Below are 26735 nucleotides of genomic sequence, written 5' to 3'. Positions count from 1 at the left end.
CATGATGGCAGGGGTCACACCTTATGTTCAGTATTGCATCCCCAGTACCTAATATGGAGTAGGTGTTTCAGCAAATAACACTTCATGTGTAATAAATAATACTAAAATCTGTTGACTTAATGAATTTAGGTCTGGAAATTGATGGTTTAAGGTCTTTCTCTGAAAATCTCCTACCATGTCTGAGACTTCTTGACTACTTTAGCTTGTAGAGATCTTCCTTTTCTGTGAATTTAAATGTCCTTATTTATTTGCCAGATGTTTAACATTTACGCAGGTAATTCTTAGGTCATCTGAAATGTTCTATTTTGTAATATTATTTATGCTTTATATTTGCCAATTGGTCTTCCTCCTCTAAACAGTCACTAGAATTATTGTTCTAACTTTCTAAATTACAAATCTTATCATTTTGGAACCTCTAGGGCAGCGCTTCTTATTAAAGTACATGTGTTGAAGGAGCTGTATTTTTTTTTTTTTTTATGTTTTTATTTATTTTTGAGAGACACACACAGCATGAGCAGGGGAGGGGCAGAGAGAGAGGGAGACACAGAATCCGAAGCAGGCTCCAGGCTCCGAGCTGTCAGCACAGAGCCCGGACATGGGCGGGTCTCGAACCCATGAACCACGAGATCACAACCTGAGCCAAAGTCAGACGCTTAACTGACTGAAGCCACCCAGGCGCCCCTCAACTCCTTTAAGCAAAATTGGTCTCCACTTTTCACGTACCTATAATAGCTACATATTACATTCTGTTGTAATGTGTTTGCTTATCTGTCTCCACATCTAAATTAACATGGTTTACGTCCTATTCACCCTTATATCTCTAGCCCAGGGACTGACACATAGAGTATTCAATAAGTATTGATTGGATAAATTGGGAAAGTCATCAATATTTGGCACATATGTCAGAGAAGCTTTTAATTTGGTCTTGGACAAGCTGGATGATTTTTGCCTCACTAGCGAACCAATTCCTGGATGTCGAATATGATGTATAGAATAAGGGTTGATATGTGTCTTAGAAAATACAAATAATGAGCCTCCTGGCCAGATACCTTATGTGGACATGCTTTGAAGCTCTGAGGCAGAGGGTGGGAGGTATACAGAGAAGGAGGTTAAAATTGAATTAGCCTCGAAACAGGTTTAATTGAAAAGTTTGGAATCTGACTTTTTAAATAGCACTTTTTTTTTGTTTTCTCTTCATTGCATTTGTTCTTTCAGTTTTATGAGTGACCTTTCAGTGATCTCTTATTGGCAAGAAAGACTATTTGGCCTATGGAAAAAGTACAAGATTTGAAGCCACATAATCTAAATATTCTAATCCTGGATCTAGCACTTACTAGCTGTATAACCATCATCAGTTATTTAAACTCTCCGAGTCTCATTTTCTTCATTTGTAATGCATGGATACTAGTGTTTGCCATTTGTACCTCCCAAGCTCATGAGAACCAAATGAAGTAGAAAATGTAGTAGGAAAGTGCAGGTGAACCCCAGAAAAATTTTTATCAGCTATTTGTCATCAGCTTCTTGACTTCAGAGGAGTTAAAAATCTTTGTACCTCAGCTTAGTCCCCTCTGAAATGGGAAGAATGATAATACTGGTATCATTAGGTTTATTGTGCAAATTAAAATAATTCATAAGAAAGTACCTAATATACAGTTGTGTGGCATTAAGTACGTTCATTTGTTGGGCAACTATCACCACTATCCATCTGCGGAACTTTTTCGACTTCCCCAACTGAAACTCTGTACCCAGAAAAAATAACTCCCCACACCTCTTCCTTGCCTGTCCCCAGAAACTACCATTTTACTTTCTGCCTCTAGGAATTTAAACTCTGGGAACCTCATATAAGAGGAATCAAGCAATATATGTCCTTTTGTAGCTGCATGGCCTGTTGAATTTTGAAATAACGGTATTGATGATGATAATTCTAATGATTACCATTTATTTAGTACTGTGAGGAAGGGTAGGCACATTGTTTATTTAATCTGCAGTGTTGGCCAACAAATGACCTTATCCATCCTCATGTGACAGTTGAAGAAGGTGAGGGTAAGGAGATTAATTTACCTAAGGCCACAGGTCTGTGAAGCATCAGATGCAGAATTTACTCCATGTTTGTCTTGACAAGGCTGCAGGTATGCCTACTACACCAAAAGTTGATGAAGTAGGCCTGACTCCAGCCCATGTTGAGATGGCATCAGAAAGGGAATGACTGTGTTTCATGGCCTCCTTTTCTTCTTACATACCAGTTTACTTTGTTCAGATTTCCAAAAAAATAGCGCAAAGAAAGTTCCAGTAAGAAGACATGAACTTTTATTTTGGACTCCTTTAAATTATGAGCTCTTATCAAAAATGACCATCTTTTCTTCTTGTATTCCTAGCCTCTAATACGAGCTTGGCATTTAGAAGTCACATGAACATTTGTTAACAAATTGTATGCCCTCAACCTGCCCCTTTTTTCATATCCAAGTAAGCTGGGCTTTGAGATGGAGACAGCTATATAGTTCCTGCTTTCACAGAGCTTAGAGTCTAGTTTGAAAGGACACATATAAAAAATTACCACCACCAAAATAGATTCTTACTTGAATCAGTTATGGCACATGTTGACTTTAAATTGGCTCATTTAAAGTCACGTTGTATTTTAATTATTTATAAGGCTTAATTAGTTCATATAAAAACATTTGGGGGGGGAATTAACTATTGTTATTTCATGAGTTGAGTTGGAAGCAGTCCCTCCAAACACATGTACACACCCCCTTGCGACATCCCCCAGCTGCTGCCTGTCCACGACCCGGTGGTGCCTGCCACTCTGTGAGGTCAGTGAGGAGTGACTGAGTCGGGCAAGGAGTCCTCCAGCTGAGGACTGTGTCGTTGCCTTGCATGAGCAAATGAGCCTCAATCCCCAGATACCTAGCAAATGCCCCAATGCTTCCCTCGTGGACATGCCTTTCTTTACACATTAGCTCAAAATCAGTATTTCTCAAGTGAAATAATGAAAAGCCTGATTTTGCATATGAGAAAAAGCTTAAGAGTGTTGATTGATATATAATGTATGAAGGAATAATATATGAAAGTCAAATAGCTAAAAGATCAAATGACTTCTTATATAGCATATTTTCTGTTTTCTGTCACTGGTCACTGTCGGGTATACCAGGCCACCATAGGATTCAGTTATGGTGTTCTGTTTTAACCCAACTGTTCTGACACCACGTGGTATAATCTAATTCAGTTCTGACGCTAACCACCCGGAGTTAGTGTTAGATTGCGTAGACTTAAGGGAACATGGTTCCCGACAAGACTGCCCCCACTTCAGATCCAACCTCAGGTGAGGGTCCTCAGGCCACCAACACTTCTAACCAACAGGCTGCAAATCTGATGGTTCCTGTGACCTCCCTCTCAGGTTCAGTAGTTCACTAGAGCAACTCAGAACTCAGGAAAGGGCCATACTTATGATTATAGGCCTATTATAAAAGATACAAATCAGGTATAGCCAAACGAAGAGACCTGTAGGGTGAGGTCTGGAAGAATCCCAAACAGAGCTTCCATGCCCTCTCTCCAGGGAATCAGGGCATCCTCCTGGCACATTGATGTGTTTACCAGTTAGCAAGTTCTGCTGAGCATCAGTGTTCACAGTGTTGATTGGGGCTTTTTTATATAGACCCTGAAGGTGGGCTGGTCCACAGCCCCAGTCCTCTAATCCGGTGATTGATCTTTCTGGCACCCAGCCCCCATCCTGAGTCATCTCATTAGCACACACTCATGTGTGATCCAAGGGGCTTATGAATAACAAAGATATCCCTGTCACTTGGAAAATTCCAGGGGTTTTAGAAGTTCTATGCCAATATTCTGGTTTCTCTTCAGATCGCATAAATCTTTCGCCTTTTACTAGAAGTTCTATGCCAAGAACTTAGGACAAAGATCAAATTATTATACAGCATATGGTACCTGAGAGAAAGTTTAGTATAATGGTTAAGAGTAGTGTATAGAAAGTTATTTTATTTCTTTTCCTCATGAGGTACAAGACACTTAACACAGTACCTTGTATATAGTAAGTCTTGAATATAAGTTAGTTCTAAGTATCTTCAGTTTCTTAGGACTGCTGTAACAAAATACCACAAAAGGGTGATTTATAACAATGGAAATTTATTGTCTCACAGTCTGGAGGGTAGAACTCTAAAATCAAGGTGTCAGCTGGGCCATGCTCCCTCTGAGACTGAATACAGTCTCTTCCTAGCTTGCGGTGGCTGTCGATCCTTGACATTCCTTGACTTGCAGCTCCATCACCCCAATCTCTGCCTGTCATCATGTGGTGTTCTCCCTGCGTGTGTCTGTCTCCACATGTTGTTTTCCTCTTCTTATAGGGACACCAGTCCTATTGGATGAGGGCTTACCCTGTGACCTCATTTAGCTTAACTATATCTACAATTTCCACATATTGTCATATTCAGAGGTACCAAGAGTACATAATTTTGGTGAATCCAACCCATAACATGAACGGTGAATTTAACACATAACAGTCCACCCTCTGGCCCCTCAAAGTTCATGACCTTCCATTGTGCAGGATGCATTCGCTCCATCCCAATATCCTTCCAAAGTTTTAACCCATTTCAGCAATAACTCTTAAGTCCAGAATCTCATATAAATACAGTCAACTCAAAGTCCCAAATCACATTTTCTAAATCAGGTACATGCGAGACCCTGGTATGGTCCATCCTGATGCGAAATTCTCCATCTGTGTACCTGTGAAACATAGAAAACAAGTTACCTGCTTCCAAGATACAAGGTAGGACAACTGTAGGAAAGATACTTCCATTACAAAGGGGAGCAAATAGAGGGAATAAAAGGGTCACTGGTCTAATTCACAATCAGGGCAGATTCCATTAGATTTCGAGGCCTGACAATAATCCTCCGTGACCAGGTGCTCTGTCCTCTGGCCTAATAGGGCAGCCCCACCCTTTCACACCTCGAGGGTTCCATTGGCCCAGGCCTCTGCATCTGTGGCTTTGCCCTTGGTGTCATTCATTTTGTTCAGTCTTTGTTCCCTTCCATCCAGACTGGTATATTCTGCTGGTATAAATTCTCAAAAACCTTGTCAGGCTTTCATGCAGTTCATGAGGATTCACACCATCTGATAAGAGAGTCCAAATCTTTCCTGGATAACCATATCTCTGTTCCTAGCTATGGAATAGCTAGATGGTTGATTGTATCTATGAGTCACAGGCAAAGGATTGTCCAGCCACACCACACCCTTGGCCCTATTTCCAGAGCATGTAGTCTGGTTAGGCAGAGAATTTTCCAAATCATCAAGTGCTGGTTCCTTCTTGCTTAACAGTTCATTCCTCAATTTATCTTTGCTCATATTTTACTATAAGCACCAAGGAGAAACTAGGCCACACTTCAACACTTCGCAAATTTTCTCGGCTAAATATCCAGGTTTATCACTTACAAGAGTTTACCCAATGACTAAACGCAATTCAGACAAGTTTTCTGCCACTTTGTAACAAGAATTGCTTTTCCTCCAATGTCCAATCATATGTTCATCATTTCTAGCACCTCACCAGAAGTATCTTTAATGTTCATATTTCTACTAAACATCTCCAAGGCAAACTAGGTTGTTGTTTTTTTTTTTCTATTAAGCCTCTATCCATTACCCAATTCCAAAGCCACTTTCTCATTTCTAACTATTTGTTAGAGCAGGACCCCCCTCCTGTCAGGACCCAAATCTGTTAGTTTTCTGAGGCTACCAGAAGCTGAAAGAGGCAAGGAGGTATCTTTACTTGCAGGCTTCAGCGAGAGCATTGACTCTGCCAACACCCAACACCCTGATTTCAGACATTTAGCCTCTAGAACTGTGAGAGAATAAATTTCTTTTGCTTATTACATCCAGTTGGTGTACTTTGTTATGGTAGCCCGAAGATGTCCAGTCGGGGTTCCGTGGAAAGACTAGACTCACCAGTGAAAGATGGTGTGTGTGTAGTATCTGCCTGTATCCGCGGGGTTTCTTGCTACTTCCGTTTATCTTTTCTTTTTTCAATTGTTTTTAACGTTTATTTATTTTTGAGAGAGGGAGAGAGACAGAGACAGCGTGAGTTGGGGAGCGGCAGAGAGAGAGGGAGAGAGAGGGAGAGTCCCAAGCAGGCTCTGCACCGTCGGGGCAGAGCCCCACACGGGGCCTGAACTCATGCACAGTTGAGATCATGACCTGAGCTGAAAGCAAGAGGCAGATGCTTAACTGACTGAGCCACCCAGGCTCTTTATCTTTTTGAAACCATATTTATATCTAGTTGCACTTAAAGTTTACTCTTATATGTTAACAGCTTATGATTTGCCTTTGTTTTATCTCAGGAGAGCAACTTGAAACCATTGGTAGGAATGCTGTGGTACCAAAAAGCCTTCAAACTTTTGGAGGGGTGGTGGCTTTAGTTTTCAGAACCTTCCTTCTGCCAGAATGCCCAATACTGGTTCTTGGTTTCTTTCTCATGCACACTGCCTCCGTCAGGGTGAAGCACGAGCAACCCCAGTGGTACTTCAATTAGCTCTTAGAGAGGTAATTGACCCATAAATGATGAATTACATGAGTCCTTTACCATCACTTCTAATGGATATCTATGTTTTTCAGTTTTGAGTTATTTTTCGAGAACACATTCTTTTCTTATCCTAATGAGGACCTACACTTTTTTGGATTCCCCTTAGTGCCAACCACAGTGTTTGTAGGTCTCTTAGAAGATACTCTGTAAATATTGTTTTGCATTGAAGAAGGCTTATCCATGGCCCTGCTAGTGAGAGACTAGCTCTAGTGATAAATAAGAGATGTTAGCTGCCAGGACTGTCATTTCAATTTGTCTTGCTTGTGTTGAGCTCATTAATAAATTGCCACAGTGATAATATGAAAGTAATGAACCTTCTGGAGGCCCAGCTGGGGCACAGAGTACTAGCAGGGACCTTCAGGGCAGTTGCCATTGTTATGCACAATTCTGTTACAGAATTTAAGGCTTATTTTTTTCCCCTTTATTTATATTTTGCAAAATCCAAATCCTGTGTTACCATTTGTGTCCTTCCTAAGTGAGTTTATTTGAATTCAGCTCAACAAACATGTATGTATCTGATGCCTGCTACTGTCAGGCACTGTATTAGACCCTAGGGATGTAAAGGTGACTAAGACATCCCTTAGGGATTCTCCATCAAATAGGCAGGAAAGGTATGTACAAATAATTGTACAAATAACTGTAATACAGCATTTAAACGCTGCAAATACAAGCCAGATATAAACATAGAAGAGAAAGGAAAATGATCATCTAGGGAAAAGAGCTAAGAGGACTGAGGAAGAAGAGAGTCATTGATTGCTGAGTTAAATTTTGAAGGATGGTTTGTTAAGTTGACAAGTTGTGTGTATAATGGGAAAAGGGACTTGCAGATGAGTTGAGGGACCGCAGGTCATTTAGAATAACTTAAGGGAAGAAGGTAAAGGGAAGGAGAAGATGGTTAGATGAAGCTAGAGAAGTAGTCAGAGGCCAAATCTTAAAGAATTTAGGATTTGAAAGGCTGTGTATGCAATGCCAAGGACTTTGGTGCTTTTCATTCTACAGGCTACATGGCTCCATTGAAGGATTTCAAGCAGAGAAGCAACATGATGAAATTCTTATAAAAAACTTTTTTTTAAGGTTTATTCATTTCTCAGAGACAGAGAGACAGAGTGTGAGTGGGGGAGGGGCAGAGAGAGAGAGAGAGGGAGACACAGAATCTGAAACAGGCTTCAGGCTCTGAGCTGTCAGCACAGATCCTGATGTGGGGCTTGAACTCATGGACTGCGAGATCATGACCTGAGCCGAAGTCGGACGCTTAACCGACTGAGCCACCTAGGTGCCCCGATGGAATTCTTATTTTAAAGGGATTACGCCAGTTGCCACGCACATGACAGAGTGGAGGTAGAGAGAGACCAGTTAGAAAGCTATTGACTGGTTTTGTGCAAGCAAGCAACAACATAGTATACTGCAAAGAGCATGACCTAGGTTGTTTCAGATCCCTGTTCAGTCACCTGCTAACTCTCTAACTCTGAAATTTCCTCATCCATGAAGTGGGAGTAATAATAATCTTTTCACTGTGTATTATGGAAAGTCATATGAAATAACACGTATACATAGAATTGCCCCAAAGAGCTGAGTATAAATGTTAGCTGTTATATATCAACTTCTGGTTTTGTTGAGTTTTAGGTAACTTATAACCAAGTTTAGAATTTTCAAGAAGCACTTTCGTTTTGTTTCTATCATGGTCCTAATAAAGAAATCAAGAGGTTTACAAACCTTTTTTACTTACATTAGGATCCATCTTTCAGCATTTCTCAGCACTTAAAAAATAACATAACTAAAGCTTTTTCCTTTGGACATCCTGCCAGACTCCGAGTTGGAGAATCAGGTTTAATGTCTTTTTTGAGTCATTGGTGCAGTAGGAAAAGACTGGAACCCTAGTTCAAAAAAGGAGCTTTTTAGCTAAAACATAGGATCAGAGTTTACTCTGCCTCTGTTTCTTCAAGTGTTTAATAAGAATAATGTGAACAGGTGTCCTAGTCACCTTGCATATCTTTTGTGAAGATCACATTGTTTCCTTAAGTAAACATTCACTAAACTACCATTCAAAGTATTATTATAAAAAATGTAGAAATGAGGGGCGCCCGGGTGGCTCAGTCGGTTAAGCATCCGACTTCGGCTCAGGTCATGATCTCACGGTCCGTGAGTTCGAGCCCCGCGTCAGGCTCTGTGCTGACAGCTCGGAGCCTGGAGCCTGTTTCCGATTCTGTGTCTCCCTCTCTCTCTGCCCCTCCCCCGTTCATGCTCTGTCTCTCTGTCTCAAAAATAAATAAACGTTGAAAAAAAAAATTAAAAAAAAAAAAATGTAGAAATGAATCAGATATGGATCCTAATTTCAAGGGAATTACAGCATTAAAAGAACTGTAAAAGATGTACACAAATAATGTAATACAAATAAGATAGTGTGTCGGTCAGTTAGCATTGAAAGTTATAAAGAACTTTGGGGGTGCCTGGGTGGCTCATTTGATTAAGTGTTTGACTCTTGATTTTCGCTCAAGTCATGATCTCAGGGTTGTGAGATCAAGCCCCACATTGGGCTTCTCACTGGGTGTGGAGCCTGCTTAAGATTCTCTCTCTCTCCCTTTCCCTCTACCCCTTCCCTGCGCTCCTGTGCACACACTCTCTCTCTCTTTAAAAAAAAAAAAAAATTATAAAGGACTTTGAAACTGGAAGTCCATTATATTTTGTATAATGTCTTGTAAAAACATTGTTTTAAAAAGTATATTTCAGGGGCGCCTGGGTGGCGCAGTCGGTTAAGCGTCCGACTTCAGCCAGGTCACGATCTCGCGGTCCGTGAGTTCGAGCCCCGCGTCGGGCTCTGGGCTGATGGCTCAGAGCCTGGAGCCTGTTTCTGATTCTGTGTCTCCCTCTCTCTCTGCCCCTCCCCCGTTCATGCTCTGTCTCTCTCTGTCCCAAAAATAAATAAACGTTGAAAAAAAATTTAAAAAAAAATAAAATAAAAAGTATATTTCACATGTTCTCATTATTTTTAAAGTGCTTCACTGTCTTGGATATCTGTGGAAAATAAATAATAAAGATGGATTAAGATTTTAGGTAGATTTTTTTTTTTAACCAACTGAGCCACCCAGGCGCCCCTTGGTAGATTTTTTTTTTAATGTTTACTTTTGAGAGAGAGAGAGACAGAGCGTGAGTGGGGGAGGGACAGAGAAAGAAGACACAGAATCTGAAGCAGGTTCCAGGCTCTGAGCTGTCAGCACAGAGCCCGATGTGGGGCTCAAACCCACCAACCACGAGATCATGACCTGAGCTGAATACAGACATTTGACTGACTGAGCCACCCAGGCGCCCCAAGATTTTAGGTAGATTTTTAAGTGTATATGAATATTTTGATCCCAGGCTTAATATTCACTGATATCCAAGTTGACTTTGTTAAAGTACTCTTTGAGCCTCGTGTGTGTGTGTACGTGTGTGTGTACGTGCGCGTGCACACGCACGTGGTATAGTGTAGGGTATGTAATGAAGATAATGCCACATATCCCTCAGGTTTGTTGTGATGAATGGTCATTATATGTAGAAGTACTAAAAACCAATGTTCATTCTTTCTATAACACCACCTACCTTTTCACTATTGCCTCATGTTAAGCTTTGAGACAGCAGCTTCTTTGAGATATTTTCAAGTTTATTTTTACTTACAAAAAATGTTAAGCATACAACAAAGTTGAAAAGGCTTTGTGGTAAAAACCCTTATGTCCGCCACCTAAATTTTACCATTACTTGTAAATGTGACTTTCCTATTTATCTGTCCCTCTACCCACCCAGCTACATTGAAATTTTTCGGATAATTCTTTAGGAGTTTTCTGAATCAGGTTTTTTTTTTTTTTTTTTTTTTTTTTTTTTTTTTTTTTTTTTTAATTTTTTTTCAACGTTTATTTATTTTTGGGACAGAGAGAGACAGAGCATGAACGGGGGAGGGGCAGAGAGAGAGGGAGACACAGAATCGGAAACAGGCTCCAGGCTCCGAGCCATCAGCCCAGAGCCCGACGTGGGGCTCGAACTCACGGACCGCGAGATCGTGACCTGGCTGAAGTCGGACGCTTAACCGACTGCGCCACCCAGGCGCCCCCTGAATCAGGTTTTTTAAAACGAATTTGGAAACCAGGAGTGCAAATACATTTCAAATATTTGTAATTAAATTACAGTTTTCTTATTTACAGTTCTTTGTACCCATGAAAAATTTTTTACTGAGTTATTCATTATTTGAATCTGTTTTTGCTCCTTCTGTTTGCACTATTTGTGCTCCTACATTATTGTTCCCAACCTTAAATCATCCCATTGCATTTTCCTGAGAATGCCTTCAGTTAGTCTTTTTTCAGTGTCACATTTAGAGTAGGCATTTATAGTCATCCTTATTGTCTCTTTCTCTTTTGAAAGTATCTTTAAAATTAAATCAGAAACGATAGTGTACATTCTGTGCTTGTTAGCGAACACTGCAGCCAGAAGCTTTGTTTGCCCGGAGCAGGGGTGCCCGCGGCGATCCTCAGAGCCCAGGTGTGTCAGCACTTCCATCAACACCCATGTTTTGTTTCTGAGTGCCGGTTTTTCCCCAGGACAGTGGCCTACTTAGTATGCCCTGCCGGTAAATTTAGTATGCCCTCCCCGTTACCTTTGTTTGGCTACAGCGTCTCAGCGTTGATTGATTTTCTCCATTACATAGCCACGTTTAGATTATATGTTACAGAAATTCTGCAACGATTCTGCAGCCCTTCCCTATTTTCCAGGGCTGTGCCAAGTGTCAGGTGGATTTCCTTAATGAGCTGTGCGGACTGTATTCAGAAAAGTCTTTGAGAAGCTAAGGTATAGTCATAATTATGTGTCTCAACCCCCTTCACCCTCTCATTTCCTGTTGGTAATGATCCTGTCAGATTTGAGACTGACTTATATATACTAAAGGACCCAGCTTGTTTTGTTTCATTTTGAGAGATTGGCCTTAAACTGTTTCCCTCATAAATCACCTATAAGTTCTACTTACAAACCATCCAAATGTTTTTTTAAATTCAGAAAGCAGTCACTGTGTTCCGGTTATGTAATTTTAAAATTTTATGTTTTTGTTTTTTCTTAATGATTAGCACTCATTCATTTCATTCAAAAATACTTAACTGAGTGCCTCCTCTATACCAGGCGCTATTCCAAGTGCTGGGATGTAGTGCTGAATGGATAACACAGATAAAGCCCCAGTGGAGCAGACAAATAAATAGACAAAGAAATATTAAATGGTGCTGACTGCTGCGGAGAACTAAGAGTGGTATGATAGAGGGAGTCTGGGTGACTACTTTATTTGTTTTTTAAATGTTTATTTATTTTTGAGAGCCAGAGAGAGAGACAGAGTGTGAACAGGGAGAGGCAGAGAGAGAGGGAGAATTGAAGCAGGCTCCAAGCTTTCAACACAGACCCTGACTCAGGGCTAGAACCCATGAACAGCAAGATCCTGACCTGAGCCAAAGTTGGATGATTAACCGACTGAGCCACCCAGATGCCCGTACTCTCTCTCTCTCTCTCTCTCTCTCTCTCTCTCTCTATCAGAGAGAGAGAGAGAGAGAGAGAGAGAGAGAGAATGTGTGTGTGTACAGAGGATCTGAAGCGGGCTCCGTGCTAACAGTAGAAATCCCGATGCAGGGCTTGAACTCATGAACTGCGAGATCATGGCCTGAGCCAAAGTCGGACACTTAACTGACTGAGCCACCCAGACGTCCCTGGGTGACTACTTTAGATAAAGTGGTCAGGGAAGAGATGACATTTAAGCGGAGACTTAAGTGGTAAGAAGCCAGCCTTATGAATACGGGGTAGAGCATTCCAGGTAGTGCAGAGGCCCTCAGATAGTGAGGAGTTTGGCCTGAATCTGGAGCAGAGGAGGATGGTGTGGCTGGAGCAGTGGTAAGGATGAGCGCTTTAAGAGAGGAGGGCTGGGGGGGGGGGGGGGGGGTCAGGTCATGTAGGATGATGATGTGGGTCAGGGTAAAGGACTTGGATTTAAGTGCTAGGAGGAGCATTTGGGAGGTTTTAAGCAGAGGCGTGACATGATCTAACCTACATTAGCAAATAACCAGGATAGGGCCATATGATGGAGAAAATCAGCCAGTGTTGAGAGCCTCTAACCTGAGACAGAAGATTGCACTTATGCCTGAGGCATATAAATAGTCTAGTTTTCCTGGAAAACCCCGAGCCTTAGAGACAAGAAATTGGCTAAGTTACCTTGCTTTGAATCCCAGCTCCACCATTTACTGTGTAATTTTGGGCAAATTGTGAGACATCTCTCTGGATTTTCTCATCAATAAAATGAAGATAATAATACCTACCTTATTGGATTGTGAGAATTGAACAACTTATTGCAAGTAAAGTGCTTAGAACATATTAAGTACTTAATATTTAAGTTAATAATGTACGCCTTCTAAACATGGGTGGTCTAATATGATAGCCACATGGTTAGTGGGACTGAAGTACTGAATTGTAAATTTTATTTAACTTTAATTATTTGTAAGTTTACAAACTGATTCTCAATACGGTTGTTGGGAAATTTTAAAGTATGTTTTGAATATCTTGGGTATGTGAATCTTCTATTTCAACTTTAAATTTTATGAAATTTAAATTCAAATCAAATAATTCTGATGAAAATTTAGCATCTGAATTGAGATAATCTATAATTGTAAATACACACTAGATTTTGAAGACTTAATAGAAGAATATAAAGCATTTTAATTGATTTTTATAATGATTACTGGCTGAAAAAAATTTATGATAATTACTGGCTGAAATGATAATAGTTCAGTATACTGGGTTAAATAAAATACATTATTAAAATTATTTCCATCTCTTTTTTTTTCTGTTTTTACTTTTTAAAATGTGACTACTAGAAGCTTAAAATGACATAAATATCTTGAATTATATTTCTTTTGGGTGGCCCTGCTTAAGACCCTGGGTCAGGGGCAGGGCAGTGGAAGAAGCCCTTAGACTGAGGGAGGTGTTTTTCCCAATTACACAAATATCCTTGGAGATTCCAAACACCTTCAGTGAAGCCTCTCTTCCCATCAAATAAGTGCTGCCTTCTACTCTCTTGCCCAAAATCAGTGCCTTTACTGAGCCTGCTGTCACTGATAAGAGGGTTTTGTACTCTTCAGGTATGTCAGGGTGGGAAAAAAAAGTTACAAGTCACCGCTCTGTGTTAGAGTATTGCCCGGGTTTTACACCCATCAGTAATCTTGATGAAATAAATCTCTGGGGCTCTCTGAACTAGTACCACCATATAAGACTGTTCTCTGACATAAAATCTGCCACTAGTCCTGGCCCAGTGAACCCCAGGGACTCAAAATAAAGAAAAATTAGATTTTAATTAAGGAATGAATTGCTGGGTCAAAAGCTGAGGAAGTTGAGAAAGGCATCTTGTGTCCTAAAAGCTAAATTTCTAAGATTAAAAAAAAAAAAAAAAAAACACTCAAAAAGCTAAGCTATCACTAACTTTTATCTCTGAAGTGAAACTGGACATGCATATTTTTCTTCTCATGCCTCTTGGTTCCTGCTGGCTCTGTGGTTCTATGGAAAGGTTTTCTGACTTGGTAGAGTGAAGAAAGTTCCTAGTAAAAAGAGAATGACTGTTAGTTAGCAAATGGCACCACTCTTCTGCCTTTGCTGTGTGGAATGTTTGTATATATATTCTTTATCATCCCCAAATGTTTTTTAAATGTTTACTTACTTATTTTGAGAGAGAGAGAGTGAGACAGTATGTGCACATGTGAGCACAGGCAGGGGAGGAGCAGAGAGAGGGGGAGAGAGAGAGTCCCAAGCAGGCTCCTTGCTGCCTCCTTGCTGTCAGCACAGAGCACAACACAGGGCTCCATCCCATGAACCATGAGATCTTGACTTGAGCTGAAATCAAGAGTCTAACGCTTAACAGACTGAGCCACCCAGGTGCCCCATCCCCAAATATTTTTTTTTTTAACTTACCATACGCCTTAGCTTAATACTACATCTCAAAGATTATTGCATGCCCTTTCAGTCAAGTTTGCTTTCTAGGGGAAGAGAGCCCTTTCCTGAGATTGCTGTACTGTTTGACTCATATAAGACACATTCCATTGGAAGCCCCTTTGTAGTCTCTGGCCTTACTGATGCAGGGAAGAAAGAGGTAGTCTCAAAGATTCCCAGCCAGAAATGGGTGTTGGGACAGTTGCCTGAGGAGCTCACAGGAAGACAACTGATATCACTTGATAAATTTCCCATATTTCAGTAACATTAGGATTTTCTATGAAGCCATAAAATCAGACGCTTGTAGAGGTGGTTGATGGGGAAACAAGCATGTAGCTTGTTTATGGTAAATATGGGACCTGCCTGGGAATGCAGTGTAGAGTTGTAACCCCCTGGTTTTCTGGTGAAGAATTTGAAGCCCAGTGGAAGTGACTCCTTGGTGACATGGAATGAACCAGGCCAAGTTTGAGTCTAAGTTGCAGCTTTCTTCTTACAGAGAAGCCGTAATTGCCCCAGGCTTGTAATTCTGTAAGATTCATACAAGACCCTGGACAATGCCAGGGAGTCATAACTCATTTCTTTTAGGCTAAGAACCTGAGACTTTGGGGGTGGTTATAGAATGGTTTATAGATACCACTCTGTCAGTGAGCCGAAATTATGTGACCTAAGCAGGTGAAGATTTAATTGACTCTCAGGGCTCTATGTCTGAGGAAGGTAGTTTTCTATACAGGACTCTAAAGTATTAGACTCTAATTTTATTAACTTAATTCTAAGTTGATCTTGAGATCTCTGGTACCTGGTAACAGACATTTTTCAAAGATCAGCTTGGGTCGTGTGAACAGTTAAAAAGTGGTAAATGGGTTAATAGTCTCTTACCGGTCCCCAAAGCCATACGAATCTGACCTCAGATTTTAATTTTCCCACCATGAAAAGCTTTTATTAAGTGTTTCCTGTCTGCAGATGGTGACGTGCATTCAAATCTTCACTCCAGGAAACCTTGGGGAAATAAGTCATTCTTAGAAGCTTAATGTTCTGCTTAGCTACAGGTTTGTTCAATTACACATTAAATCTTTATTTTTAAAAATCATTTTAGTTGGAAATTATTCTAAAATGAATTGTACCCTTTCTTTTTAATTTAGTTTATTGAGCTGAATTTAACCTTTTCTTAATGACTCAGATCTGCGTGTGTGTGTGTGTGTGTGTGTGTGTGTGTGTGTGTGTGAAGAATACAGAGTTCCATGGGCTTTTTAGTATATTCATAACATTGTTTTTCCCACAAGGCCATTTTTAGTGCATAATTTTTACAAAGTGCAGGGTTTTAGGAATGCATATTGTATAAAAATGCCTAGAGTTAAGTCTGTGGATCACAATCATAAAACCTTTAAAAGCCACTGCACTCAGGTAGCTCCGTCCTGTGCTACCAGTACTTCCTTATGCTTGCGTAGTACTTGACTGTTTGCCAAGCCTCAATACGTATATACGGCCTATGATAAGTAAACCAGGGAAGGGACTGACTTTTTGTTAGTTTTAAATACAACAAGCAAGCATAATGGAGCCAAAAAGAGCATGGACTTTCATATTAGACACTCTTTAATTTTAGCCTTTCCATTTAGTAGCTGTGTGACCTTGGATGTCTTACTTAATCTCGGTTAACTTCAGAACCTCAGTTTTGTTTGTTTGTTTGGTTTTTGTTTTCGTGTTGTTTTTTTGTTTTGTTTTGTTTTGTTTTTGAGCTAAATGGGAAATACCAGAATTGTTGGGTTATTTAAATCAAGTAATGAAGGTAAAAGTGCCTGCTTGGGCAGCATGGATGAACTTCTCAAAACAAAGTGTTGAGTGGAAGGAAGCGGACATGAAAGGGGGCATGGAATATAGTAGTATTCGTATGAAGTTCAAAGCAGGCCAAACTAATCTACAATGACAGAAGTCAAGACAGTTTCTTCTTGGGTGGAGTGGTGACTTGGGAGAGGACACGAAGGACTGCCTCTTTGGGTGCCAGTAACAAGCTCTTTCTTGATTGGGAGACACACTGTAGAAGCTCACTGAGCTTCATACTTAGGATTTATGTACTTTTCAGTATCCATATTATACTTCAATAAAAAGTCATTTTTGAAGTGCTTAGCACAGAGCCCAGCACATAGTTGATTCCCTTCTCCTATTATAGTTCCCTAAGTTAACAATGTGAATGTCTATTTAACAAAATGATCCTAGCCTCTTTTCCTTGTAACCTTTCAGTTTCTTTGTTCTGCCTTGGTTCTCTGTCTCCTGATTCCAGTCTTATCCCTAGACGTGATTAATAAATAAATACGATGGTAATCCCAATGGGTGCAGCTGAAGGAGTTTAGGTCAGTCAGATAAGATGAAATTGAACATCTGACTGTGGTGATTTAGGAGGAAATCAGGAATATGAATTTTTTTTTTAATGTTTATTTATTTATTTTGAGGGAAAGAGAGACAGAGCAAGCAGGGGAGCGACAGAGAGAAAGGAAGAGAGAGAATCCCAAGCAGGCTCCCCCAAAGCGGGGCTCGATCTCATGAACTGTGAGATCATGACCTGAGTGGTAATTAAGAGTTGGATGCTTAACTGACTGAGCCACCCAGGCACCTCAGGAATATGAATTTTGATATGTTATTCTCTGATCATTGCTTGATGTTTTGCTTTTTAAGTGGAGATTAAACAGGCTTTTTTTCTGATTTGTATAATATAATTTTGCCTGACATCAGATCAACTTCATTATTGGGTTTTTTTCATAGCGGAACATTGTACAATTATTCTTTTACTTCTGGCACTTTTAATACAAGCCAATTATAGTATAGCAGGCTTTGAAATAGTCATTATCGCACCCTGTACACCTTGCATATTTTGCTTGGGTACTTATCACTGAAAGAGAACCATACTTATTGTTTTTACCTTACTGTTTTGTACTACAAGTATAGAAATAGGACTTATATATTTGGAAATTTATGCAAGATCCTGTTACAGAAAACTTAGAATTGTTGAAAATTCAATTTAAAAAACACCAAGTTATTTTTTCTAATATAGGCAATGTGTGGGATATAAAATATCTCTGCCCTTAGGGAGGGTAGTAGATTCCTGTAGGAGAGTTTTGTGAGATGGACAGAAAATGAATTTGTCTACATTTGCTTTTGGTCTTTTGGATGTCATTGGTTTTGGAGAAAAGGCTTCTGACGGAGATACTAGCAAGACCCTCTAATCCGAGAGCTGTGGCGATGTTTGTACGGATGCCGATAGAGCTAGAGGCAGGAACCTGATGGACAAAAAGTGAGGGAGGTGGAGAAGGATCCCCTAGTTATCAGATACTTACTTATATCCATTCATTAAAATAGATAATGCCATTCAACCCTCAGAAACCCCTTGGCATAGACACTATAATTTCCACATTAGAGGTGCAGAAATTGTGGCTCAGAGACATGTAGCAACTTGTCCCAAGTTTGCGAAGCTGGTGACAAAGTTGTTATTCAAACCCAAAGCTCATCAGTACCACATGCTATATGTAGATAGTAAGGTTATCCAAAGAGAGGATGTGTTTATCAGAAGATAGCTTGGAAACCTGCAAAATGGGAGGTCATAAAGAAAGTTGATGGCTTGGTTGCATCTAAGATTACCCAGGAAAAGGAATGCTATGACTTAATTTCTTAATTTCTTTTAAGTCTCTGTGAAGCTTTCTGTGTTCCTCTTGTGAGATGGTTGAATGGGACTGTCAAACCTTGATGCAGATCCACCTGTTACCTGTTTCTTTTTTCTTCTTTCTTCCTTCCTCCCCCCGCTCCCCCCCCCCCCCCCCCCCCCCCGTCTTTGTGGTAAAATATATGTAACATAAAATTTACCGTTGTAACCATTTTAAGGCATTAAGTATATTTACAATGTTGTGTAGCCTTCACTATTATCTGTCTCCAGAACTTTTTGATCATCCCAGGCAGAAACTCTGTACCCATTAAATTGTAACTCTCCATTCCGCCCTCTGCCCTGCCCCTCGTTTTTCTGTTCTATGTTGCATCTCTGTGAATTTGCCTAGTTAACAAGTATAAGTGGAATCATACAATATTTGTGCTTTTGCAGTTTGGCTTATTTTGCTTAGAATAATGTTTTCAGGATGTGTCTATGTTGTAGCAAGTGTCAGATTTTATTCCTTTTTATGGCTGAGTAATACTCCATTGTGTATTTATTTGTATATTGTGTATTTAAATGTATACATTTATTTATCCATTTATTTACTGATGGATACTTGGATTGTTCCTATCCTTTGGCTATCGTGAATGATATTTCTCTGAACGTTAGTGTGCAAGTATTTGTTTTAGTCCCTGCTTTCGGTTCTTTTGGACAATACCCAGGAGTGGGGTTGCAGGATCATATGGTAATTTTATGTTTATCCTTTTGAGATTTTTCACAGCATCTACATCACTTTTCATTCCTAGGAGCAGTTCACAAGGGTTCTAATTTCCCCATATCTTGGCAACACTTGTTATTTTTCTTTTCTTTTCTTCCTTTATGATAACCACCTGAATGGGTGTGAAGTGGTATCTCATTGTGTTGTTGATTCGCATTATTATTGATTAATGATGCTGAGTATCTTTTCAAGTGCTTATTGGCGGTCTGTAGAGCTAAATGGAGAAATGTCTATTCAAGTCCCTTGCCTGTTTTTTAATTGGGTTGTTTGAGGGCTTTTTGTTGTGGAATTATAGGAGTTCTTTATATACTCTAGATGTTAATCCCTTATTGGATATATAATTTGCCAGTATTTTCTCCCATTCTGTAGGTTGTCTCTCACTCTCACGACAGTATCTTCTGATGTGCAAATGTTTTTCATTTTGATGAAATCTAATTTGTCTGTTTTTCTTTCATTGCCTGTGGTTTATGTATTATATCCAAGAATCATTGTCAAACCCAGAGTCATGATGATTTTCCCTTCTGTTCTAAGAGTTTTAATCTTAGCTCTTGTATTTAGGTCTTTGATGCATTTTGAGTTTATTTTTTTTTATACACTATAAGGTATCCAGTTTTCCCAGCATCATTTGTTGAAAAGAATATCCTTTCCCCATTAAATGGTTTTGGCACTTTTCTCAAAAAATCATTTGACCATATATATCAGAGTTTGTTTCTCAGCCCTTTATTCTATTCCATTGATCTGTATGTCTGTCCTTACGCCAATACCACACTGATTACTCTAGCTTTGTAGTAAGTTTTGAAATAAAGAAATGTGAATCTTCCAACTTTATTCTTCATTTTCAAAACCGTTTCAGCTATTTGTGGTCCTTTGAAATTCCATGTGATTTTAAGAGGGATTGCATTTAGTCTGTAAATCACTTCCGGTAGTATTGTCATCTTAACAATGTTAGTCTTTCAATTCATGAAAGAATTCCATTTATTTATTTATTTTTTAATTTCTGTCAGCGATGTTTTATAGTTTCCAGCCTACAATATTTTACTCCTTGTGACCGTTATATTTCTCACAGTAAATTAATAAGTTAGCGTTCTAATTTGCCTACTCATCATTGTTTAATGACCTATAGAACTGCCCTCAAGAATCTATTCTGTTTTTAACAGAATCTGTGTTCTGAACCCACAAAACTTAGGGAAGGGTCTTGATAATTGAAAACCTATCCAAATTGCTGTCCTTGGGAAGCCCTGTCTGGTTGTCCAGCCTGTTGGTTTCCTCTGATAAAAATCTAATTTCACTGCATGTCTTCTACAGTAGTTTACATTTCTAATTTTTTCTATCTTTTGCTTCTAGATTTCTCCATCTCATTAAGGAGGAACGGTTTCCTATTTGATATAGCTGATGGTACCATGCAAAAATCAGATCTTCGGAAAGGTCAGAACCTGTATTTATACATAACGGAAATAGTTTCACTCTGTTAGGCTGTATATGAATGTATGTGTCACAAAAAGCAATTAGAGGGAATAAAAGAATCCCACCGTTTCTTGCCAGCTTATCCTACCATTTTAATAAGGCTTGTGTGTCATTTATACAACTCTTTATAGTTTGCAAAGTACTCTTCACAGAGTTGTCTTAACACAGCCTTTACAGTAATCTTGTGAAGTAGGTACTGTCGCTATTCCTGTTTTATGGAAACAGTGAGGCATTTGAACAAAGGGACTTATTCAAAATCTTGTTACTATGTGCTGGAAGAGTCAGTCCTAGATCTTTTGCCTTTAAATCTCATTCTTCTCACTACATTACAAGTTCATGATCAGTGTCAGAATTTAGAAGCCATGTAAGTGTGGAAAGTGTATGAACATTGGAAATAATGTATGTAAAAGTCTGTGAAAAAAGTTAGAACCCTTTTATGGATGTAAAATAGCATTAATAAGTCAGATCTTGATATTGAATGTCTAACATAATCTTTGAGATGATACCATTGCCTTAGAATGGCAGATGAGGCTCTTTGTTTGCTGTTTGCCTGCTTTTCTGTTCTTATCCCACTTCATCCCTGTAGCCTACCCTACCCTTTTCCGTCTGTAACAAGCTGCTGGCTCTTGTCCAAACACACTGTCCATTTCCATGCCTTAGTACCTTTGTACTATATTCCCTTTGCCTAAAATGCCTATTCATCTTCCTTCTGCCAATCCTAGCTCAACTTCATCTCTGTGAAGCTTTCCTCAATTCCCCAAGCAAAGTTAATCATTCCTTTCTGTTTTCCCAGAGCATTTTGTATATCAAATCTCTATTAGAGCGAAAGTCATGTTGTGTTATGATTATGTAATTGAATCGCTATCTATCCTACTAATCTGTGAGTTCTTTGTGAGCATAGGCTAGGACTTCTTTGTCTTTGTGTCCTTAACACCCCACATCACTCCTAGGCTTAGATACATTTTCTTTAAAGAATAGCTCTTCTTAAAGGATCTGTGCATTAGTCTAAGTGGGAGACTGACCACATACAAATACTTACAAGCTTATGAATAAGTATAGTACATGCTTGAAGTAGAACAGAGAGATGATCACAGGCAGAATTATTTAGGGAAGGATTCCTCTATATCAGAGATTGACAAACTGTGGCTTATAGGTCCAATCCTGTCTGCTGCCTATTTTTGTAAATAAAGGTTTTTTGGAACATAAGCCTTTCCATTGTTCATTGTTAATGTGTTATCTATGGCTGCTTTCATGCTACAGTGGCAGAGTTGAGAAGCTGCAACAGAAACTACATGTCCCATAAAACTGAAATTATTTACTCTCTGGCCCTTTACAGAAGAAATTTTCCAAACCCTGCTCTTAGAGATGGGTTTTGAATAGAGGTTTGAAAAGAAAAGGAACATAAATTGGTGAAGCATGAGTGTGTATCATAATTTAATGAAAACAGGCTGTAGTTGGGGCACCTGGGTGGCTCAGTCATTTAAGCAACCGACTCTTGATTTCAGCTCAGGGTGTGATCTCACAGTTTCTGAGGTTGACCCCACCCCACCACATCAGGGCTGTGTGCTGAGAGCATGGAGCCTGCTTGGAATTCTTTCTCTCCCTCTCTTTTTGCTTCTCCCCTGCTCGTGCATGCATGCGTGTATGCATGCTCTCTCCTAATCTCTCTCAAAATAAAGAAATAAACATTAAAACAAACAAACAAAAAAAAACAGGCTATAGTAGTAGGTATGCTAAGTGAGAAATTCCTCTTTAATCCAGTTCATCAGGGAGAGCTATGTTGAAGAGATGAAATGTCAAGAATGCTTTGGATTGATTAAGAGGGAACCTAGAAAACCAGTAGAAAGAAATTGCCAAGTAAATGTTCTGCGTCTGTAGTAAGAGGGTTTCATAATTAGTGGCAGGGCAGGAGCTTGCTGATGACACAGAAGAAGGAGGCAACAATGCAGATTACCATTGATGAGTGTCTTCGATGACCAAGTACTGGTCTAAATGCCTTTATGTGTGTCCTGTTTAATTCTTCCAGCACCTATGTCAGCTTATTGCTGTAATTGTCTTTATTTTGCAGATGAGGAAACAAAAGTACAGGGGGTTAAGTTACTTGGCCAATGTTATACAGCTAGTAAGTGATAGAACCGAATCTGAATCCAGGCAAGATTGCTGCAGAATCTTCAAAACAGAAGAGAGACATCTAGGGATATTTGGTAAAAAATACCCTTGAGCTTGCAATAAGGTAATTAATCTGAATAATTAGGAGGTATGCTAACCCTTCATGGTAAAGAGAAAATAAACAAACCATAGAGGAGTGATGTCAGAAGGCAGAGTGTCCAATCAGAACAATATACTGTGGATTAGGTCGAATGGGAGAGAACAGGAGCAGATAGATACATTATACAGTGAGACATGTCATATAGCTAGTCATTGAATTTCATCTTGATGAGACCATAAAGCAGTTAACTTTCCCTGCATGCTTGAAAGCTGCCCCCAAGTGCCTAAAGGGCAGGCATACTCAATTGAAGTAGAGATTAGCAGTGATTTTCAAGGAGGTAGGTGACATTTCAACAATTACCCCCCCCCCCCCCACACACACCCAGTACATTTTTAGAGTCCATGGAGGTGTCACATCAAACACATGTCATTCTCTCTCTTTCTGTCTTGTTCCCCTAAGGGATTTGTTCCTGTCTAACTCCCTACCACTGCTGCGATAAACATTTACCCCCCATGGACCACTTCTTTTTAATGTATGTATGTATTAAAGTTATATATATACACTGTGAAAAATTTGGCAACAGAAGTATACCGAATGAAAAGGGAAAGTTTTCCTCCCATTACTCTCTTGCTCTCTTGAGAGACCTCTTTTAAAAGTTCAGCTGTAGATAAAACTCCCATTACTAATGAAAGTATGCTGGGATTCCCTCGTGGTTATTGAGATAGAAAAAATACCGAGAATCACTTTCCTAAGGCCAAGATCCACAGCCAAGAATGGAAGGAACTTCCTGGGAAGATATGGCATCTTCATCAATGGAGGCATAAGCAGAGTTTTGGTAGGGATGTTAAGAAGAAGATTCAGGCACTGGATAGGGTTGGTGGAATTGGAGGCAGGACAGGAGGAGGCATTGAACTAAATGGGTTTTACTATTCCTTCCAAACCTGTAATTCTATAGTATACCATCTGACTGATTACCAAGCACAAAGGAAAAGACTCCAACGTGACTGGCCTGGATGACGTGGATGGAATACAAAGTAATATACGAGAAAATCCAATGTATAAAGTCCCGAATTTATAGAACAAGTTACTTTGCAGTAAAACACTGAGCTTATTTTAATAAAGATTTCTTTTAACTAGCCATCTTGGTGTGCTTAAAGTAGACTTCATTTTTTACAGAAAATTCCATTTACACTAAATTTTCAAGGCTGTATTTACTATGTAAAGGAAAAGTGGCACACGGTGTTCATTATTTCAAAGAAAAGAGATATTTCAGGTTATCTGCCTGGTTTTAAGTTGTGGTGGATGTGGAGGAACTAATTGGGCTGTTACCTTGCTGCTGCTACTGCCCGTAGACTTAAAATGGCATAAAACTTAAAAGCGACCTTACAGATCATGAGTCAAGTTCAGCCTCTTTATTTTTCAATTGAGGAAAGTAAAAACCAGAGATGATGTGTTACTGACTCAGTCTCATGATAGCCTAGCTGAACTTGACTCTCAAAGATTAGAGATAAGTTATGTAAACTGCCTGCCATGGTGCCAGTATGTGGTAGATGAAGAAGCAGAAAGGAAGGAAGATGATGGTGATATTTCTTGGGCCCCCATATCACACTTCTGTAAGGATTCAGAGAGAAAGTTGGTATTGTGGAGATAGAGCCATAGCTATAGATACAGATACAGATATACAGACACATATACCATCTATGCTACGAACTTAAAGTTGTACAGTGTTGAGATGATGAAATCGGGAGGTCCATAACCCCTTAAATTGTAGGACCTTAGATTTGGAAAGGCCTTTTAAGGTTACCTAGTCTAATCTCCTTCTTTCTTTTCATGATGTAATATCTCCACTAAGAGGTTATCTTACCTTTGCTTCCATTCCCTCAATGATGGCAGATTCATACCTTACCTTCCCCAGAATTCACCCGATGGTTGGATACCTCTGACTGCCAGAAAGTTCTTTCTGGTAATGAGCTGAAGCCTGTCTCCCTGTAGCTTCCACCCACCAGTCCTAGTTCTGTCCCTTGGGGTAATGTTGAACAGGTAGAGCAAATTTCATCTCTCCTCTACATGAGGACATGGCACGTATTTGCAAACAGCTCTCCTGTTTCCTTTGAGTCTTCTCTTCTCCTAGTTAAACCTCGACAGTTTCTTAAACTTTTAGTATCCTTGTTGCTTTCCTTTGAATAAAGTTGTGTGCCTGTGTCGCATTCAGAGTATAGGATCTAGATGTGAACATAAAACTCTACCTCCAAAGTGTTCTGACTGGCAGAGTAGATCATCCAGGATTGTTACCACCTTCTTTCCGGATATGATGGGAATGACCATGGTGGTGGTGGTGCGTTACTTATTTCATGACCTCAGATCCATTTATGTCTGCCAGGAAGTATGATGTAGCACCACTGGTACCACTAAACTTCTTCCCTGATCGAGAAACATGAGCCAGAAGCTTTGTAGAAAGAATTAACCTCTCTTATGCTCTGGATCACACCTCTGGAAAGGGTACACATTGTACACAGTTGTAGTCTGCTGGGAGTGCCTGCAAGACAGAGGGAGTTACGGCTTCTCTGCATTTTCATTAGCCATTCATTGCCAACTGCTTTGCTTGTTAAAGGAAATACTGATGTTCTCTGGGGTTCTTCTCTCTGTGTGCACGTGCAGAAACATATAATTGCTACGGAGGGAGTGGGGGCAGGGATGATTGCCAAGGAGAGATCTGTTACATCTTCTTTGTTCACATCTGCTGCATGCACAAGACAGGATTTATTGCTGTCTTTGAAAAAGGGATTGCCTAGTTTGCTTCCCCTTCCCCCTCCTCTGGCAGATCATCCCAGAGGGATATTACCATCTCTTCACACTTATCTCGGAACAGAGTAAAAGTAAATGAAGGAGAGCTGGAGGCAGAGAATCAGCTAAAAGGCCCTAGGAATAGTTGCTAATAAGAGAGAGTGGCTAATCAATGGTACCTCCCAGCCTAGTCCCTTGTCTGTCTCCTGCCTCCTGTGGGTTGTCCTCCATGACCACAGTGGGGCAGGTGTTCCGCTCCCACCTTTTCCTTTTTGATCTCTATGCATATCAGCACAGGATTGCAGTTTATTAAAATCACAACTGCCTTCTAACATTGAAAGAGTTCTGTCTTGTCTTAATGGGTTTTCAGAAGTACATCTGATGCTTCTTTTTTCTATTTTCCAGTTTCTATTTCTGAGAGAAGCATCCCTCCTTTCCTGCTCTCCTCTTCCCTTCCTCCCCACTCTCTCTCTCTCTCTCTCTCTCTCTCTCTCTCTCTCATTGATATGTACATGTACTTGCATTACTTCTTTTGTGTTTTCCAAGCTCTATGAATATTTAAAACATGGTACCTATGGACGTCCTCCATTTAATCTAGTTTTGCCTCATTGAATCCCAGACTATGTTTAATATTAATTTAGTGTTCAGATCAAGCTAATAAGCATCAGTGCTTCAATTTTTACTGTAGTAAAGTGGGTAGAATATCTAAATTGGGTTATTTTATGTTAGAAGCATTGTAAGGTTTCTTATGAATATTTTTGTCTTTTTTTTTTTTTTTTTTTTTGCAGAGGGTCAGTGTAGTTAAGAGCATAGTTTGAGTTCAGATCCTGGCTTTTCTACTGATTATAACCTTTTAGAAAGTTACTCAACATCTCTGGGTATTATTTCCTCATTAGGGAAAAAGGGGTGTCATACTGGGGAGGAGGAGGATTTAAGAAGATGGTTTTATTGAAATGATTAGCACAACATCTGGAATATAGTAAACACTTAAAAATAGCTATATAATGTTAATAATTATTATTGCTATTGTTAGTATATAAGTGATAATTTATAACTAAATTTTTTTTCTTAATATAACATATGAAGAATTTCTTCTACTTTTCCTTGCTTCAGGGGATGGCCTATTATGATTCCTTTGTGAAAGGAAGTTTCCACATAGCCTTGTAGATTTTTCTACCACATATTATTTTTCTCTCAAGAATTTCTAGAAACACCAGAATCTTTACAGCCTCTGGATATTGCATTATCCAGTGTAGTCACTGCTGGCCACATGTGTCTATTTAAATTTAATAAAAACTACAAACAAAAATGCAACTC

At 39.6% G+C, this 26735-nt stretch overlaps 1 protein-coding gene across 14 annotated transcripts in view; it reads left to right on the top strand.

The window, feature by feature from the left end:
- SCMH1 (Scm polycomb group protein homolog 1) overlaps positions 1 to 26735 on the top strand; it is a 187893-nt gene that overhangs the window by 19534 nt on the left and 141624 nt on the right. For 4 of the 14 annotated variants that reach the window (XM_086716630.1, XM_086716620.1, XM_086716618.1 and 1 more), the window contains one exon: positions 20306 to 20386. The exons of 1 other annotated variant lie outside the window; for it this stretch is intronic. In XM_086716630.1, the coding sequence (XP_086572756.1) occupies positions 20362 to 20386 (25 nt within the window). In that variant the 5' untranslated portion in view covers positions 20306 to 20361. Of the gene's footprint in view, positions 1 to 14278; positions 15599 to 20305; positions 20387 to 22493; positions 22659 to 26735 lie in introns of those variants that run through there. 9 more of the 14 variants (XM_025931394.2, XM_086716619.1, XM_086716622.1 and 6 more) reach the window with 8 other exon arrangements.

The sequence above is a fragment of the Puma concolor genome, chromosome C1, assembly GCF_028749965.1.
Source record: "Puma concolor isolate L17-30 chromosome C1, mPumCon1.1.hap2, whole genome shotgun sequence".
NCBI classification, from domain to species: Eukaryota; Metazoa; Chordata; class Mammalia; order Carnivora; family Felidae; genus Puma; species Puma concolor.
This window is presented reverse-complemented; position numbering and strand designations above follow the sequence as displayed.